At 42.7% G+C, this 18146-nt stretch overlaps 1 protein-coding gene across 3 annotated transcripts in view; it reads right to left on the minus strand.

Moving 5' to 3' along the window:
- wdr3 (WD repeat domain 3) overlaps positions 1–18146 on the minus strand; it is a 74877-nt gene that overhangs the window by 45038 nt on the left and 11693 nt on the right. For all 3 annotated transcript variants that reach the window (XM_072513763.1, XM_072513762.1, XM_072513764.1), the window contains exons 8-9: positions 16553–16654; positions 9828–9925 (exon numbers count right to left, since the gene is read on the minus strand). In XM_072513763.1, the coding sequence (XP_072369864.1) occupies positions 9828–9925; positions 16553–16654 (200 nt within the window). The remainder of the gene's footprint in view (positions 1–9827; positions 9926–16552; positions 16655–18146) is intronic.

The raw sequence follows: 18146 nt of genomic DNA on the forward strand, positions 1-18146 counted from the left end.
ATGTACTTTAATTCCTGTAATTTTGATTACGACAGGATTTTTATGAAAGTAATTTCCAATCATAACATTTTCACCTTATCATCTGTCCTATCGATGCTGCTAACAGGTTTCAATTCCCTGGCATCCCACTCCACTGATTCCATTATACAAGTAAGTGCAGTTATCCCCTGCCACTCACAACCAAACATTCCTTTTCCCTTGTCCGAGCGGTTTGGGGATATGATCTATCCTGTGGCATGGCATCATTGCAGTGATACAGTCTCTAAACACTATTAGGCTAATTTTACATCCCCGGGTCATCCCAACATCTCTTAAACTACGTACTCCCTCACTAATTGGTACCACAAGTTTATCACTTCTTCACAATCCTGCACATCCTTTCCCAATCACTCCGTCGTCAGCTTGGTTTTCTCTGCAGTAATTACAATTTATCATTATCACACCATCCCATGGTCAAAAGCTATCATGTGGTCACAAACTTCGATCATCAGTGTTGCCTGATGTTTCACAAAACAATCATGACAAACTGAATTCCCGAAATTTCCCTGGGAGCCGAAGCATTTCCCATTTCTGTCATTCTAAATGCAATATCAACTCACCTGAATGCTATATCTGCCATTCTCCTAGGTTTCATATGATTACTCCCTGTCCAAACTACTGGGCTACAAAGCGTGCCACATCCTTGACACAACGTTTTATTATGTTGACAATGAATCATGTTAAACTGGGGTCCATTAATAACCTATCATCCCATATTCTCAATTCCTTACTAATTATGTTTCTTCGTTTGCTGCCGATAGGTTGCAAATTATAATAATCCTTTTATTATTTAATTGGGTCGGATGTTTTAGTTCTGATACAATTCCTTTGCTCCAGGTGCCACTGATTCTCTAATTCAACGTCCCCCGTGCTGCTATCAGCTTTGATTAAAAAGTACAAATTACTTTTGCTGCTTCTAGGAATAAGAGGGCCTGCATACTCTCGTGACCATTCATCCATCAGTGTCTCAGTTTTTTCTATGCTACTCCCTGTTTCTCCACCATTTTCTTTCCTGAATTTTTTTTTTTAAATGGATGCCCCCCTGGCTTGTCCCTCGTCCTCCTTAACTTTACTACCATCCGTATATACCACCCAAGCATTTACCAACTCTGTTCTGCTAATTGATTTCAAGTTTCTGTCCCTCTTTAATGTTATGAATAAACATTAAGGCAGTGTTTAAAAGAATGGTTTCCCATCTTTCCCATCGAGCTGTATTCGCACCTTGCTGGCAACCCTGTCTCTTGGTCAACTCTGTCAATTCTCAAAATTCATTTGTGACATAAATTTTCTTTCCGGCTGATAAATTTTCAATCTCTGCTATCCTTTTTGTTATGGCTGCCAAACATTTCGCACTGTCCGAAAACTTTTGTTCAGCCCTTGCCCAATTTCCTGTCAATGTTTGAGCGGTGTCAGAGTACTATGATTAACAAGCACCATACCATATCCATTTGCGTACAGATCAAATTTAATGCTCAAATCGTCCTCTTCATGTCTCTCATCTAATGGCCCGGATGTTGCTACAGCTGTTTTTTACTGGTCCAACCTCCTCTTTGGCAGGAGCTCGGGAATGTGGATTGGGAGCAGCTGTTTAAGGGTAAATCCACATTTGAAATGTGGGAGTCTTTTAAGGAAAGGTTGATTAGAGTGCAGGACAGACGTGTCCCTGAGAAAATCAGGGATAGAAATGGCAAGATTAGTGAACCATGGATGACGGGTGGAATTGTGAGACTTGCCAAGATGAAAAAGGAAGCATACATAAGATCTAGGCGACTTAAACTGATGAAGCTTTGGAGTAATATCAGTAGAGTAGGAAAAATCTCAAGAGATATGGACAGGGTGGATAGCAACCAACTTTTTCAAGAGTGGAGGTATCAATTACAAGGGGTCACGATTTCAAGGTGAGAGGGGGAAAAGTTTAAGGGAGAGGTGCGTGGAAAGTTTTTACGCAGAGGGTGGTGGGTGCCTGGAACACTTTGCCAGCGGAGGCGAGCACGATAGCATCATTTAAGATTCATCTAGACAGATATATGAACAGAGGGAAGTAGATCCTTGGAAAATAGGTGACAGGTTTAGATAAAGGATCTGGATCGGCACAGGCTGGGAGGGCCGAAGGGCCTGTTCCTGTGCTGTAATTTTCTTTGTTCTTCACTGGTCCACCTAAAATCCCCTTTTAAAGTTTCATAAATGGGTCTAGCATAAAGACCAAAGTCTTCCACTACTGGTCTCAAATACCCCCAAAATTCCCATGATTTGCTTACCCCGTTTCGTGAAACGGGCGCTGCGATTCTAGCAGCTTTCTCTCTCATCCCAACATTGGCTTCCCCACCTGCCCTTGACACTGACGACCCTAGATAATCGACCTCGCTCCTGCCAATCTGGCATTTCTTTAGCCCTATCTTAAACCCTGCTTCATTAAGTGTTTTAATAATTTTGGTCACTCTTTCAACATGTGTCCCCCTGATCATCATCTCCAATTAACAAATCATCAATATATACTAAAGCCAAATCATCTTTAATCAACTCCCTTACTAGTGCTTGAAAGTGGTTTGGGGAATTAACATATCCTTGTGGCAATTTACATTTTACGTAATGTTTCGTGCCAAAGGTAAATGCTGTCTTTTCCCTGCTGTCTGGGTCTAACGGAACACTCCCAAATCCGTTGGCTAAATCTATACTAGTTAAATACGTTTTGCCTGCCACCTTCTCCAATGCAGTTTGTGGATTTATTAAATACTGTTTATCCTTCTCTTTTTCCTTTTTGTAACCTTATTTAATGCTTTGTAATTCGGTACCATTTTAAATGTACCAACAGGCTTGCTAACTACCTGAAGTGGGCTATTCGTCGATGCATATGTGACTTCATGAATGATTCCGTGCTATTCTAACTCTTTGATCATTATCTCCAGCTCGCATTTGGCACCTCGGGTCAAGGGCTATTTCTTTTACGGCCTGTATTGCCTCCCTGGATTGTGTGCTGGAATTGTGTGCTGATTAACCCTGTGTCATTCTTTCTATTGCTAGGTTTGCTTTCCTTATTTCCTTTACGTTATCAATTGGTTTTTAATATCGTAATTTTTTTTTTCTGCATCTATTTTTATTAATCTTTCCCTGCCATCAGATTCTCATTTCCTGATACTGCAAGTAATACTCCTAATCTAAGCTCCGGTCCCATTTCTTTATTCCCTAAAATTCTGCCTGCAATGTAGTTAAATTCTAAACTTCGGGCAGCACGGTGGTGCATTGGGTTAGCCCTGATGCCTCACGGCGCCGAGGTCCCAGGTTCGATCCCGGCTCTGGGTCACTGTCCGTGTGGAGTTTGCACATTCTCCCAGTGTTTGCATGGGTTTCGCCCCCACAACACCAAAGATGTGCAGGCTAGGTGGATTGGCTACGTTAAAATTGCCCCTTAATTGGAAAAAAATTATTGGGTACTCTAAATTTATTAATTTAAAATTCTAAACTTCATTTCTTCTGCTAGTGACTTTCTTGCAACTCAGCGTGCACTAGGACCCCGTGGAGCTGTGCCATATCGCTTCCTTTCTACTGGGACCTTCCTTTCCCCCCGTGTAATCTTAAAATAAAGTTTTAAAAATCCATAGTCTTTGCTATATGAAAATCCCCAAATCTTAAATTTGATGTGTAGTGAGTTTACAGAGAAAATACTGAAATCTCTACAATTTGGAAAACACTGAACAAACTTTTTAAATGTAGGTACATCATGGCTGCCTCTAATAAAGGAGCACATGGACCCAGCCCACACCGAATGCCTGGTCTTCGCATTTCAATTTTTGATTCCTTTGTTCTCTCTTTTTCTTTTTTAACCAACCAAGACTATGCCGAGTTCGACTACTCATTTACAAATCCCAATTTATACATTTTGATTTTGCCTTTTTTTTACGTCCTGAGAATTGTGTTCTAAATAACTTCCACAATGTTAATCATTATGACTGATTTTCTAAAGAACTTTCAAATACTTACCCCATTTTAAATCTCACTTTAACTGCCCCTGTATACCTCCTATTTGATGTGCAACTTCATTTTGCAAAACACAACATTTTAAAAACTAGGAATAACAGAGGTAAGTTCACAAATTCTTATTAAACACACACACACTCATTGATCCATCGAGACCTCCACTCAACCGAAAGGAATTCAAATCATTATACTTTCATTCATTTCAACCAACTAGACAGTAAAACTGTGAATTTGCACGTTTTTCCCCTTCAAAACTGTAAAGGAAATTTATACATTCCTGAAATCACTTTTCCAATACGGTTCTGAATTTTCCAAGTCTCTGGTTCCCCCTAGTGGCCATTCATCTCCCAACTTTTTCACTCATAAGACATATCTCCCCCCTAACAAAATCCAACTTTAATCAATTCTAATTGTACGGCATTGAATTGTCTCCAGAACATTCCCTCAGTGGTCGTAGCTGAATTGTCTGTAACATTTCCTCAACCCGTTAAAGACCTTAACTGAATTAAAGTGTCATTCAATACAACCAATTTTAATTTTCAACATGCAAAATGAATTCCGAGGCACATTCCCTCAAGCCCTAGCTGAATTGTCCCCTCAAATTCCCTCAGTTAAATAGTCCTCAATCGTACTTATATAGATTGAAATTAGTTTTCTAATCCGCCAGACTGACCTTTGATTTTGTCGAGACGACCTTACCTGACCATGTGCGAGTGATTAAACTTCATCAGACAATGAGACAGGAAAACCAACATGGTCATTTTCCAGCTACTCACACCGTGGGCCCATTTCCTCTCTCCCTGTCCGAGATCAGTTTAATTCTAATTTCGCAGATGACCGGTGGTCGCCTGTAGAAATCCCACCGCTGCCACCAAATGAAGAAATTGAGTTCTTTCTGTACAGTCTGGTCTCAATCAAAAGGCTGAGTTCGGATTTAGAAATTCCGTTAGTTTATTTCAAATAGCTTGCAAGCTTACACTCCCTCTGATGAAGGCAGGAGGCCCATGTCTCTTGAGCGAGTGAGACAAAGGAAGGCAACACATGTGGTCTTTAGTTTACATTCATGCAGTATCAAGTTCCACATACACGAATACAAGATTCCGATAGGCCCTTTCTTTGACCTGGTCATATAATCTAACTGCCACTGATTCGGATAGGCTCATTACACATACCTTTCCTTCCTCTGGGCCTCTGCCTCCCAGCATCCTTTGTGGCATCCTTTGTGCAAAGAACCAGTCCCGATAGCCACCCCGCCCCCTCTCGCCATGTTTTGCCCATCTCTTTGTTCACTCCCTGCAACTTGAATTAATGTCCAGAATGCACTATTCCAACTGGTCATCCCAGTCTAATGCTCTTTTCTTTGGTTCAATTCCTCAGGTTCGGTGGTAGGGAAACTACCAACACACCACAAGGCATCTGCCTTAATAGTGCGCTACGTGGCTTCGTGCCAAATTTTAGCATACATTGGTCTTGTGAAACATCTTGGAATGTTTACATTAAGGGTACTATATAAACTCAAATTTTGTTTTGACCATTACTATAAATGAGTGTTTAATATGTTAGGATCCCAAGCGAGAACCCTACAATCTTCAATTTGTAAAACTGCAAGGAACTGTTACTACACCACAGGAGTGATGACACTGACCTATAGGCATCTTCTATGTGAAAACAAACTTTAATTTAAACACAGAATTAATCACATTAGCCACAAAGAAATAGCTTTACAGTTAACAGTTCTTAAGTAAAAGAGAAAACCCTAACTTACTTCCTAATCCTGCCACTATTTCCAATTAAGAAACCAATATATTTCAAATACTACTCATGAATAAAGTTAACAACCAGATTTCTACTTGCTTTTCTCTGTGCAGAATCTTTGGAGAGAACACCTTTTCGGGCCAAACCGAAATACCTCTGTTCAGATGAGAGTCCTAGGATCAACTGACTTTTCAGACAGGCCTGGCTCCTCCCTTCAACTACATCATCTGTACCAAAACCATAAGGCATTCTTGTATTTCTTCTTATAAGCTGTCCCTTGACTTGTTTAACCAGGATGAAAAGGAGTACCCCACATAAATAATCTACACCCCAGCGGCTCTTCAAAAGTAAACAATATTCCATTAGCTAACTATCTGTAAACAAGTAAATGGTTCTCAAGATCTAGTCACAGAACACTTAATTGCAAATCAATGATTACCTCACGTTTACAACGTCTTAATCAAAGCTCTAGTAGTCATACTGTATGTATGCATCTTAATTCAAGTTTTTCTAACATTACCGCAAACCAAAATAAAGTATAAAATATGACAATTTCTTACATTCATCACAAATGTCAATGCTATGTTGGCTACTTAGCTATAAATTTAAAGGAGCTGTTGATCAGTGAATATGAAGGAGTATAAATCTAACCGTCACACTCCCCACTGTTTTCATCCATTCTCTTTAGTATAGGGAGAATTGAGGCCTGCTAAGAGCAGAAACCAAACTTGTATTACCAAATACCCTGGACACAAACAGAAACTAATCCAACATCATTTTCTGTCTGGTCCCCTGTATTTATTAATATTAAATTAACTTGTTTACATTTTAGAAATGAATATATTGAGCAGCACGTAAAACAACTGAACATATTTTCCATGAACACTTATTTCTGATGCCTAACCATTACAAAGTGCATCAAGTTTAATTAAAACTTGAAAAATGAATAAAAGAAGCTGTCCAGTGTATTACAGGCACACAGATGGCAATATTGCATAGCAGCAGCATTTTCCGTTCAACCAGTAAGCACAAGGAATTTATTATACTTGAGAAATTGCGACAAAATATCTGGCTGAAATTGTTGTTAAACTGGGATTTGTGGTTGGACTTCCAAAAGATATTCCTTTTTAAAAAGAAAGCCAGACAAGACGTTTAAAAGCAAGAGCTGAAGGGCGATAAATATTGTACACAAAATTGATTTGTTTGTGATTATGTTTATTGGGTTTTTTATTTTGTTGAACATTTATTTGAAATGATCTGACTTCTGAGAACATTGAGGAGAGTGGGGAGAAGCCTGTGGCTGGGGAGGTCTAAACATTCCTTATGGGGACCAGGAGGAAACAAAGAAAGTAAAAACAATTTTCTGTAACTGGTCTCTTTTGATCCCAGACCTTCTTCCTTCTATCTTTACCTGTTAAAACTGCTCGTCAGGGTTCAATGGGGTAATCAGTTCCCAACCAAATGAAATGATCCTTATATGGGCGGCACAGTAGCACAGTGGTTAGCACTGTTGCTTCACAGCGCCAGGGTCCCAGGTTCGATTCCCACTTGGGTCACTGTCTGTGCGGAGTCGGCACATTCTCCCTGTGTCTGCCTGGGTTTCCTCCGGGTTCTCCGGTTTCCTCCCTCAAGTCCCGAAAGACCTGCTTTTAAGGTGAATTGGACAATCTGAATTCTCCCTCTGTGTATCCCAACAGGCACCGGAGTGTGGCGACTAGGGGATTTTCACAGTAACTTCTTTGCATTATTAACGTAAGCCTACTTGTGACAATAATAATAAAGATTATAACTATCTGCAGTTCTTCCTGAAACAACAATAAAAAACTGTCTCCTTATAAATTCCAGTGCTCCTTGTTATGTGCCTGATAGATAAGCGTATGGGGCCATAACAACAAAGAGTGCATAACGACAGGGTGAACTATATGGATTTGGTGCCATCTGACATCCTTCCTCTGTTCCTACCTCTCTAATAAGTCACAAAGACCAAATGATAGACTCAGTGAAACAGAAGCTCCTTACAGAATCCAGGCACGAAGCTAGCTCAGCTATCACATTGCAGACTGAAATCTACAAGCTTCTCTGTCAATCAGCAATTATCTGGGAATCAAGCAGAATGAAACTAATGCACAGTTTAGATGCAATGGTACATAATGCTTTAACTCTTATGCAGTCATTTCAGGTCAGGAAAACTGGTTGGATTTATGCCCGACAATAAACTCTCCACATTCCTGGCCAGTGCTGCACATTTGCTGCACGCAGGAATGTCTGTGTTGCCTTCAGATACTTAAGTAACAATAACTTTCTTTTGTTCAGATTTTAATGCCACTTTCCTAGCAATGCTCACAGGCAAAAAAAAATGTCTTGAAAAGCTTTTCGTAATCAAAAGTTAGTTTGATTATTTACTTTTTAAGTTATACTAAAGCAAACATAAAATATAGAGCTTTTTGGGAGCCTGTCGAACTGAGTGTCATAGCAGGACACAAGTGAGAGTCTGCCCAGAACTGAATGTTTATGACTGCTTTGTTTTAAAATATGACAGTTCACTTGATGTGGATTCTGTCACCGCTTCATTTTGTGTTGCTGCCTCATAAATACCCCCACTGTATTCCCTCTATTTTCCAGGGCTGGAATTCAGTTTTCTGATGTTGCTTTCTGACCTTGCTTGCCATTCCTGAAAGTGGCAACCAAAGGTGGGCATGAAATGAAAATCGCTTATTGTCACAGGTAGGCTTCAAATGAAGTTACTGTGAAAAGCCCCTAGTCGCCACATTTCGGCGCCTGTTCGGGGAGGCTGGTACAGGAATTGAACCGTGCTGCTGGCCTGCCTTGGTCTGCTTTAAAAGCCAGCTCTTTAGCCCTGTGCTAAACCAGCCCCTTTCCATGGTCAGCAGTGGCATGTTGACTGTGTGTCGAAACAGTGAGTGCTTTTCAAACCATCAGCACGATCACAGCCAAAGCCAACATGATCTGTCAAAACTTCTGTGCACACTTTCAGAAAGTGCTTTATGGCAGTGAACGGGTCGGCACCCTGGACAACTTTGTCTCTCTGTAGCTCAAAACCACAGAGCTCAACTGCAGTTACTTCATCAGCTTTCTGGTAGAATTAACTAATTTAGCACAAAGTGGTAATCAAATCGGAAACCTTTTGATTCATTGCCACGTCACAAAGTGCACATTGCCATGAGACACCAGTTGAGAGAAGGGAGAGGAAAGGTTTCGCACTGAATGTTTTTTTTCCCCCAAAGATTTTTCAAATACCAATCTCAAATTGAGAATTTTCTAGAAGTCACTTGAGAAAAAATTCTCTAATTCTTATTTGTTAGATTTTTGCTTATATCATCACTGGGGTGACATGGTAGCACAGTGCTTAGCACTGTTGCTTCACAGCGCCAGGGACCCGGGTTCGATTCCCGGCTTGGGATACGATCTGTGCGGAGTCTGCACACTCTCCCCGTGGGGCCTGCATGGGATTCCTCTGGGTGCTCCGGTTTCCTCCCAAAGTCCAAAATGTGCAGGTCAGGTGGATTGGCCATGATCAATGCATGGGGTTACAGGGGTGTGGGCCCAGGGAGAGTGCTCTTTCAGAGGGTCAGTGCTGACTCAATGGGCTGAATGGCCTCCTTTTGTAGTGTAAGGATTCTATGGATTCGAACTTTTACAACAAAGCTTCTTCCAGAGGGCATGACTAAAAACAAGGAGCTAGTCATATGAAATATCACATGCTTCAATTGTGGCTAGTGAGGAGGGAAACTTAATATGCCCATACCATGCTCTTTGCCAACATAAATGTACATCTAACATAAGTATTGTTTATGGTGCCTGATCCCCAATTGCTCTTCACACTCCAACAGAGACCATTAGAACGACATGTTGGTTAAACTTAAAGCAATAACTTCCACTTTGATGCAAGACACAATTTGAAAAAATATCCTGCGAGATAATGATATCGCAATGGTGAAGCAGCCATACTTAGAGATTTATCGGTGGGGGAAAATTCCAACAAATGACTTTCCCTTTAATGATATTCATGGAGTCAAATCAATTATACTTTCACTCACTTTGCCTTTTTCTTTGCTTTCTTTTGTTTCTTTTCAATCTTTTTATTCACTTCCTCTTCACTTAGGATTTTAAAAACTTCAAGAACACCATCTGTGCCCTGTAAAACAGTTGTCAAACACAAGATTAAACACGGAGATAAGAAGAATTTTTTCTCTCTCAAGGGGTTGTTAATTTGTGGAATCCTCTTCCCAGAGAGCAGTGCAGGGTGGATCATCAAATATGTTCAAGTCTGAGTTGGCTAGATTTTTGTTCAACTAGGAAGAGAAGGGTAATGGCTCAATTAGTGACTGGCACAGCAGGCTTAAGGAACCGAAAGGGCGACTTCTGCTCCCAATTCTTGTGTGCTCTTGTGTGTGTGACCATCACGGAAAACTGCAGTCAATTCACTATAATCTGCCAACACCTAGCCTTCGCTGCTCCCTCCTGCATAACGAGTCGTATTGGATCGGACTCCGTTAATTAATATGACTTTTTAATTCTATTTTGCAGGAACTCTCATTCAGACTTGATCCAATCAGTAACTCACATTATAAACAGAAAACATACCTGCCTGAATTAGCAGCAGGGGGCAAGTTGTCAAATTAATATCAGAATATGAATTAATCTGAACAAGGTTGTTCTGAGTCTATTTCGTAAAAAGCACTTTGGTTAATGAATAATACATTTCACAATAACTGCATATTTGATTCTCAATATGCGGATGTTGCATTGTTTCAGAAGGATGCTGATGATGCATGTTTTTTTCTTTCTTTGTGATGGTCAAATATTACAACATATTGCATTTTAAAGCTAATTACAGTTAACTTCTCACTAAGTAAGAAAAAATATTTGCAGAGAGAAAGCGCGAGCATACGAGGGGGCGAGAGCGTGCGCGACAGCAGCGGATGGGGGGGAAGAAGAGCATGCGAGACAGCAGGTGAGAGAATGAGAACGTGTCGCCAGCAGGCGAGGGGGCGAGAGCATGCCAGCGGGCGAGAGCGACTGCCAGCGGGCGAGGGGACGAGAGAGCACGTCAGCAGATGAGGGGCCCGCAGGTGGGCGAGGGGGCACGCCAGCGAGCAAGAGAGCGTGCCAGCGGGTGAAGGGGCGAGAGCACGGCAGCCGTTGAGGGACGAGAGATAGTGCATCAGCCGGCGTGGGGGCGAGAGGACACGCCAACTGGCGAGGGAGCGAGAGTGCGCCAGCAGGTGAGGGGGAGAGAGAGCGCCAGCAGGCGAGAGTGCACCAGCAGGTGAGGGGGCCAGAGAGCGCACCAGCTGGCGAGGGGGCGAGAGCGCACCAGCAGGCGAGGGGACGAGAGAGAACGCACCAGCAGACGAGAGAGTGCACCAGCAGTTGAGGGGGCAAGAGAGCGTGGCAACTGGTGAGGGGGCGAGAGAGCATGCCAGCGAGCGAGGGGATAAGAGAGCACGCCAGCTGGCGAGGGGGAGAGCGTGCCAGCAGGGGAGAGCGTGCCAGCGGGCGAGAGTGCGCCAGCAGGCGAGGGAGAGCACGCCAGCTGGCGAGAGGGCGCGCCAGCTGGCGAGAGAGCGCCCCAGCAGGCGAGGGGGAGAGGTAGCTTGCGAGCAGACGAGGGAGAGAAATAGAAAGCGAGCAAGCGACGGAGAGAGAGAGAGAGAGCGAGCGAGCACGGGAGAGCATGTGAAATAGAGAGACTGAAAGCTTATTTGGCAAATGTTCAGTCCTGTAAAAAAGTTGAATTTTGAATCCAATTAACTAAGTGATTTGTGATCTAATGACAAAGGACCAAATTGTCCATGCCTGAGAAAGAGTCAATGAGAAACAAAGGCTGACTTTTCTTAATGTTTGATTTTTTTTTTTAAAAAGCAAACAAAATTCCTTTGAAGGTAACAGGTAGAATGAAAGAGGAAGGAACGAAGGAAGAAGAAAGGCAAGAGGGAAACAAGTTTATGGTGAGGACTTTACACCACCTGCTCTTGGAAAGACCGTGACGGGTGGGGTAGATAGTGGGATATAGGTGAGATGTGTGACAGTAGAGAAAGGTGGACAGAACTATTGAGAAATTGAGTGGGTGATTTAAAGGGGAAGCAGTATAAGTAGTAATGAGACTGAGATATTGGCAGGAAGGTGGGACAAGGAGATGAATGGGTAAAAGGGCATGATGTACTTTTATGCACCTTTCACATCATTGAGACATGCCAAAGTGCTTCACAGCCAATTTATTACGTTTTGAAAAGCAACTGTTACCATTTTTCTCGGTAAAGACTGTGGGCAATTTGTGCTAATGAGATGTTGATCGAGCATCAATTTCACAATTGTTTAATCAGATTTGAACACTTAGGTTACTGTATACATTGCATGTAGGTTTAGCCTGGCACTATTTTTCCTTCGGGTACCATGCCCTAAGAAGGCATTGACAACCATGGTTATGCTTGACAAGATACTGCCTTCTTCACACATGCTGACCAGCAATCTCTCCTGCTCTTACCGCCTGCCACTGGCATATGTAGGAAAGATTTACAAGTTGATACTCAACCTGTTGAGCCACATTATGAACACACCTTCCTCGGCCATCAAGTGCTGGAGTGGGACTTGAAGCATGAGCTTTTGGCTCAGAGGCAGGGATGCTACCTACTGAGCCATAAGATTTTCTAGCCTGACACTAATCAGAAATGAAAAGATAAAATCAATGGATATTCAAAATAACTTGCCAAAGTTAAGCGATAGCTTACTTTATTTAAATGACTGAATATTACAAAATGTGGGCCTAGTTCTTGGGCATTCAATTCATTTACCAACATAATGTGATGAAATATTATAATTTTCAAGATTTTCCTCATATCACTGTGGTATACTGTGAAACAGGCTTGTGTGTGTGTGTATGTATAGGTGTGACTAATTTAATTAGACTGAAGGTACTGCCAGGTTAAAAACATCAAAATGGGACGAGGCGTGAAAGCAAATATGGTGAAGTGTGCAGGACTGAGATGGGATACCAGTGAATGTAAATTTGCATTAGGAAGGTAAGTGAAGGGGTTGACTTGAAGTTCAACTCTTGTATTTCAAAAGGAAAATGTACAATTGGCAAAGATCATAATGCATAAAGCAAAGTATTGAAGTAGTAGCCATACAAATAACACAAAAGATCTGAATATTCTGGGAAAGGAAACTTCCAAAGGGATGTAAAAACAGATTTGAAGATGAAAGGGGAAAATCATATTTAAAGAGAGAATGAAGGCTGCATAGGTGTAGCCATGGGATTCTGAAAACCACGTGGGGGAGAGGCAGTGGCGTAGTGGCATTGTCACTGTAGTAGTACTCCAGAGATCCTGGGCAATGCTTTGGGGACCCAGGTTCAAATCATGCTGCAACAGAATTAGAATCCAATAAAGAATATGGAATTAAAAGTCTAATGATGGCCATGAAACTATTGTCGTAAAAACCCATCTGGTCCTTTAGCGAAGGAAATTTACCCAGGAATGTGGTTGACTCTTAAACGCTCTCTCACTCAGTTCAAGAGACAATAAGTGCTGGCCTCACCCAACGCCCATATCCCATAAATGATTTTTAAAACACGTGCTAAAACATTCATGCAAAGAGAGCAGCTTGCGCCCTCAGGTGCAAGGTTTTGATATAAGTTTTAGTTTTCCAGTTTCGAATGCCTGTGTAATTCTACCCCTGTGGATGTTTGTGGTACTTGTTTTTATGGAGAAAATCTCAGGATTGTTGCCTAAAAGGGTGCTTAACTAAACAGATAGAACATAGAACATAGAACAATACAGCGCAGTACAGGCCCTTCGGCCCACGATGTTGCACCGAAACAAAAGCCATCTAACCTACACTATGCCATTATCATCCATATGTTTATCCAATAAATTTTTAAATGCCCTCAATGTTGGCGAGTTCACTACTGTAGCAGGTAGGGCATTCCACGGCCTCACTACTCTTTGCGTAAAGAACCTACCTCTGACCTCTGTCCTATATCTATTACCCCTCAGTTTAAAGTTATGTCCCCTCGTACCAGCCATTTCCATCCGCGGGAGAAGGCTCTCACTGTCCACCCTATCCAACCCCCTGATCATTTTGTATGCCTCTATTAAGTCTCCTCTCAACCTTCTTCTCTCCAACGAAAACAACCTCAAGTCCATCAGCCTTTCCTCATAAGATTTTCCCTCCATACCAGGCAACATCCTGGTAAATCTCCTCTGCACCCGCTCCAAAGCCTCCACGTCCTTCCTATAATGCGGTGACCAGAACTGTACGCAATACTCCAAATGCGACCGAACCAGAGTTCTGTACAGCTGCAACATGACCTCCCGACTCCGGAACTCAATCCCTCTACCAATAAAGGCCAACACTCCATAGGCCTTCTTCACAACCCTATCAACCTGGGTGGCAACTTTCAGGGATCTATGTACATGGACACCTAGATCCCTCTGCTCATCCACACTTTCAAGAATTTTACCATGAGCCAAATATTCCGCATTCCTGTGATTCCTTCCAAAGTGAATCACCTCACACTTCTCTACATTAAACTCCATTTGCCACCTCTCAGCCCAGCTCTGCAGCTTATCTATATCCCTCTGTAACCTGCTACATCCTTCCACACTATCGACAACACCACCGACTTTAGTATCGTCTGCAAATTTACTCACCCACCCTTCTGCGCCTTCCTCTAGGTCATTGATAAAAATGACAAACAGCAACGGCCCCAGAACAGATCCTTGTGGTACTCCACTTGTGACTGAACTCCATTCTGAACATTTCCCATCAACCACCACCCTCTGTCTTCTTTCAGCTAGCCAATTTCTGATCCACATCTCTAAATCACCCTCAATCCCCAGCCTCCGTATTTTCTGCAATAGCCTACCGTGGGGAACCTTATCAAACGCTTTGCTGAAATCCATATACACCACATCAACTGCTCTACCCTCATCTACCTGTTCAGTCACCTTCTCAAAGAACTCAATAAGGTTTGTGAGGCATGACCTACCCTTCACAAAGCCATGCTGACTATCCCTGATCATATTATTCCTATGTAGATGATTATAAATCTTGTCTCTTATAATCCCCTCCAAGACTTTACCCACTACAGACGTGAGGCTCACCGGTCTATAGTTGCCGGGGTTGTCTCTGCTCCCCTTTTTGAACAAAGGGACCACATTTGCTATCCTCCAGTCCTCTGGCACTACTCCTGTATCCAATGATGACATAAAAATCAAAGCCAATGGTCCAGCAATCTCTTCCCTGGCCTCCCAGAGAATCCTAGGATAAATCCCATCAGGTCCCGGGGACTTATCTATTTTCAGCCTGTCCAGAATTGCCAACACCTCTTCCCTACGTACCTCAATGCCATCTATTCTATTAGCCTGGGGCTCAGCATTCTCCTCCACAACATTATCTTTTTCCTGAGTGAATACTGAAGAAAAATATTCATTTAGTATCTCGCCTATCTCTTCAGACTCCACCCACAATTTCCCATCCCTGTCCTTGACTGGTCCTACTCTTTCCCTAGTCATTCGCTTATTCCTGACATACCTATAGAAAGCTTTTGGGTTTTCCTTGATCCTTCCTGCCAAATACTTCTCATGTCCCCTCCTTGCTCGTCTTAGCTCTCTCTTTAGATCTTTCCTCGCTACCTTGTAACTATCCATCGCCCCAACTGAAACTTCACACCTCATCTTCACATAGGCCTCCTTCTTCCTCTTAACAAGAGATTCCACTTCCTTGGTAAACCACGGTTCCCTCGCTTGACACCTTCCTCCCTGCCTGACCGGTACATACTTATCAAGAACACACAGTAGCTGATCCTTGAACAAGCCCCACTTATCCAGTGTGCCCAACACTTGTAGCCTACTTCTCCACCTTATCCCCCCCCCAAGTCACGTCTAATGGCATCATAATTGCCCTTCCCCCAGCTATAACTCTTGCCCTGCGGTGTATACTTATCCCTTTCCATCATTAACGTAAACGTCACCGAATTGTGGTCACTGTCCCCAAAGTGCTCTCCTACCTCCAAATCCAACACCTGGCCTGGTTCATTACCCAAAACCAAATCCAACGTGGCCTCGCCTCTTGTTGGCCTATCAACATATTGTTTCAGGAAACCCTCCTGCACACACTGTACAAAAAACGACCCATCTATTGTACTCGAACTATATCTTTTCCAGTCAATATTTGGAAAGTTAAAGTCTCCCATAATAACTACCCTGTTACTTTCGCTCTTATCCAGAATCATCTTCGCCATCCTTTCCTCTACATCCCTAGAACTATTAGGAGGCCTATAAAAAACTCCCAACAGGGTGACCTCTCCTTTCCTGTTTCTAACTTCAGCCCATACTACCTCGGAAGAAGAGTCCCCATCTAGCATCCTCTCCACCACCGTAATACTGCTCTTGACTAGCAGCGCCACACCTCCCCCTCTTTTTCCTCCTTCTCGGAGCTTACTAAAACACCTAAACCCCGGAACCTGCAACATCCATTCCTGTCCCTGCTCTATCCATGTCTCCGAAATGGCCACAACATCGAAGTCCCAGGTACCAACAGATTCTACTGTTAAGTATATAAATGTAATTTTGTGTGCTCATTTTCCAATAAATGTTAAAATTTATTTAAAATCTGTAAAAGTGCTTTGAAATGTTTGCTCATGACAGCTTCTCATAACAAAATACAAATCACTGTGATAGCTTGTCTAAGTTTCCCTTTGGGATTTGGGCAGCCCAGCAATTTCCACCTGCCATATCATAACAATAATGATACTTACATGACAGGCAACAATTTCACTACTGGTGTCTGTTGCTAAGGAAACAACACGATCCCTGCCCTCCCGAAATACAGAACCATTTTTCCGGCATGTCAGTATATGCTGTAAAGAAAATAGAAAAGGATTACAATCATAGCCAGGAGTCACGATAGTAAATGTCTCAGCTGCCGATTTAGCTCAGTTTGCTGGACAGCTGGCTTGCGATGCAGAGCAAGGCCAGCAGCGCGGCCTCCTGTACCGGCGGAGGTTATTCATGAAAGGCCCCGCCTTCTCAACTATGCCCCTCGCCTGAAGTATAGAGACCCTCAGGTTAAATCACCACCAGTCAGCTCTCCCCCTCAAACAGGAAAACAGCCTATGGTCATCTGGGACTAAGGCAATTTTATTTTTTAAACTTACTAATATGTCTCAGCTAACAGTCCAAAATCAATTGATCTCAGCGCAGCTCCACAACAAAAGTTGTAATTCGCCTTTCACTGACCACTGAGATTTCACTTTTTTGCTTCATTTCCAAAATATTTTTAATCAACTTCAAATTTATTCAGAATTCGTCCCTTTTACTTCACACCAGTTGCTCATTCCAATGCCTTATCTTCAGAAAGTAATGTCTGGAACACAGTCTGCTTTGTGATTTTCAGTAGCATTACTCCATAATTTACTCACATTTCCCCACCATCAACATGCTGGGAGTTACCATTGATTTGAAATGTAACTGGATCGGCCTTATAAATACAACAGTTACAAGGGCAGGTCAGAGGCTGAGAATTCTGGGCAGGTAACTCACTTCCCGACTCAAAGCCATCGACAGCACAAAAGTCAGGGGAGTGATGGAATACTCATTTGCCTGGTCAAGTGCAGCTCCAACAATGCTGAAGACGTTTATTGACATCATCCAGGACATAACAGCCTGCCTGATTTAGCAACCCATCCACCACCATAAACATTCACTCCCTCCACCAATAACACAGCAGTGTGCACAATTCTGAAGAGGGTGCAGGAACAGAGGGACCTGGGTGTATACATGCATAGATCATTGAAGTTGGCAGGATAGGTGGAGAGAGTGGTCAATAAAGCATATAGAATTCTGGGCTTTAATTAACGGGGCATAAAGTACAAGAGCAAGGGTATCATGCTGGGTGGCATGGTGGCACAGTGGTTAGCACTGCTGCCTCATAGCTCCAGGGTCTGGGGTTCAATTCTGGCCTCGGGTAATGGTGTGGAGTTTGCACTTCCTCCCCGTGTCTGCGTGGGTTTCCTCCAGGTGCTCTGGTTTCCTCCCACAGTCCAAAGATGTGCAGGTTAGGTGGATTGGCCATGCTAAATTCCCCCTTGGTGTCAAAAGATTAGGTGGGGTTAGTGGGTTACGTGGATAGGGTGGAGGCGTGGTCTTAAGTAGGGTGCTCTTGCCAAGGACCGGTGCAGACTCTATGGCCGAATGGTCTCCTTCTGCACTGTAAATTCTATGGTTCTCTGCTGAACTTATACAAAATACTAGTGATACCTCAACTGGAATATTGTGTACAGTTCTGGACACCACACTTTAGGAAGAATATGAACGCATCGAAGAGATTTACGAGAATGGTTCCAGGGATGA

The sequence above is a fragment of the Scyliorhinus torazame genome, chromosome 8 (assembly GCF_047496885.1).
Source record: "Scyliorhinus torazame isolate Kashiwa2021f chromosome 8, sScyTor2.1, whole genome shotgun sequence".
Taxonomy (NCBI): domain Eukaryota; kingdom Metazoa; phylum Chordata; class Chondrichthyes; order Carcharhiniformes; family Scyliorhinidae; genus Scyliorhinus; species Scyliorhinus torazame.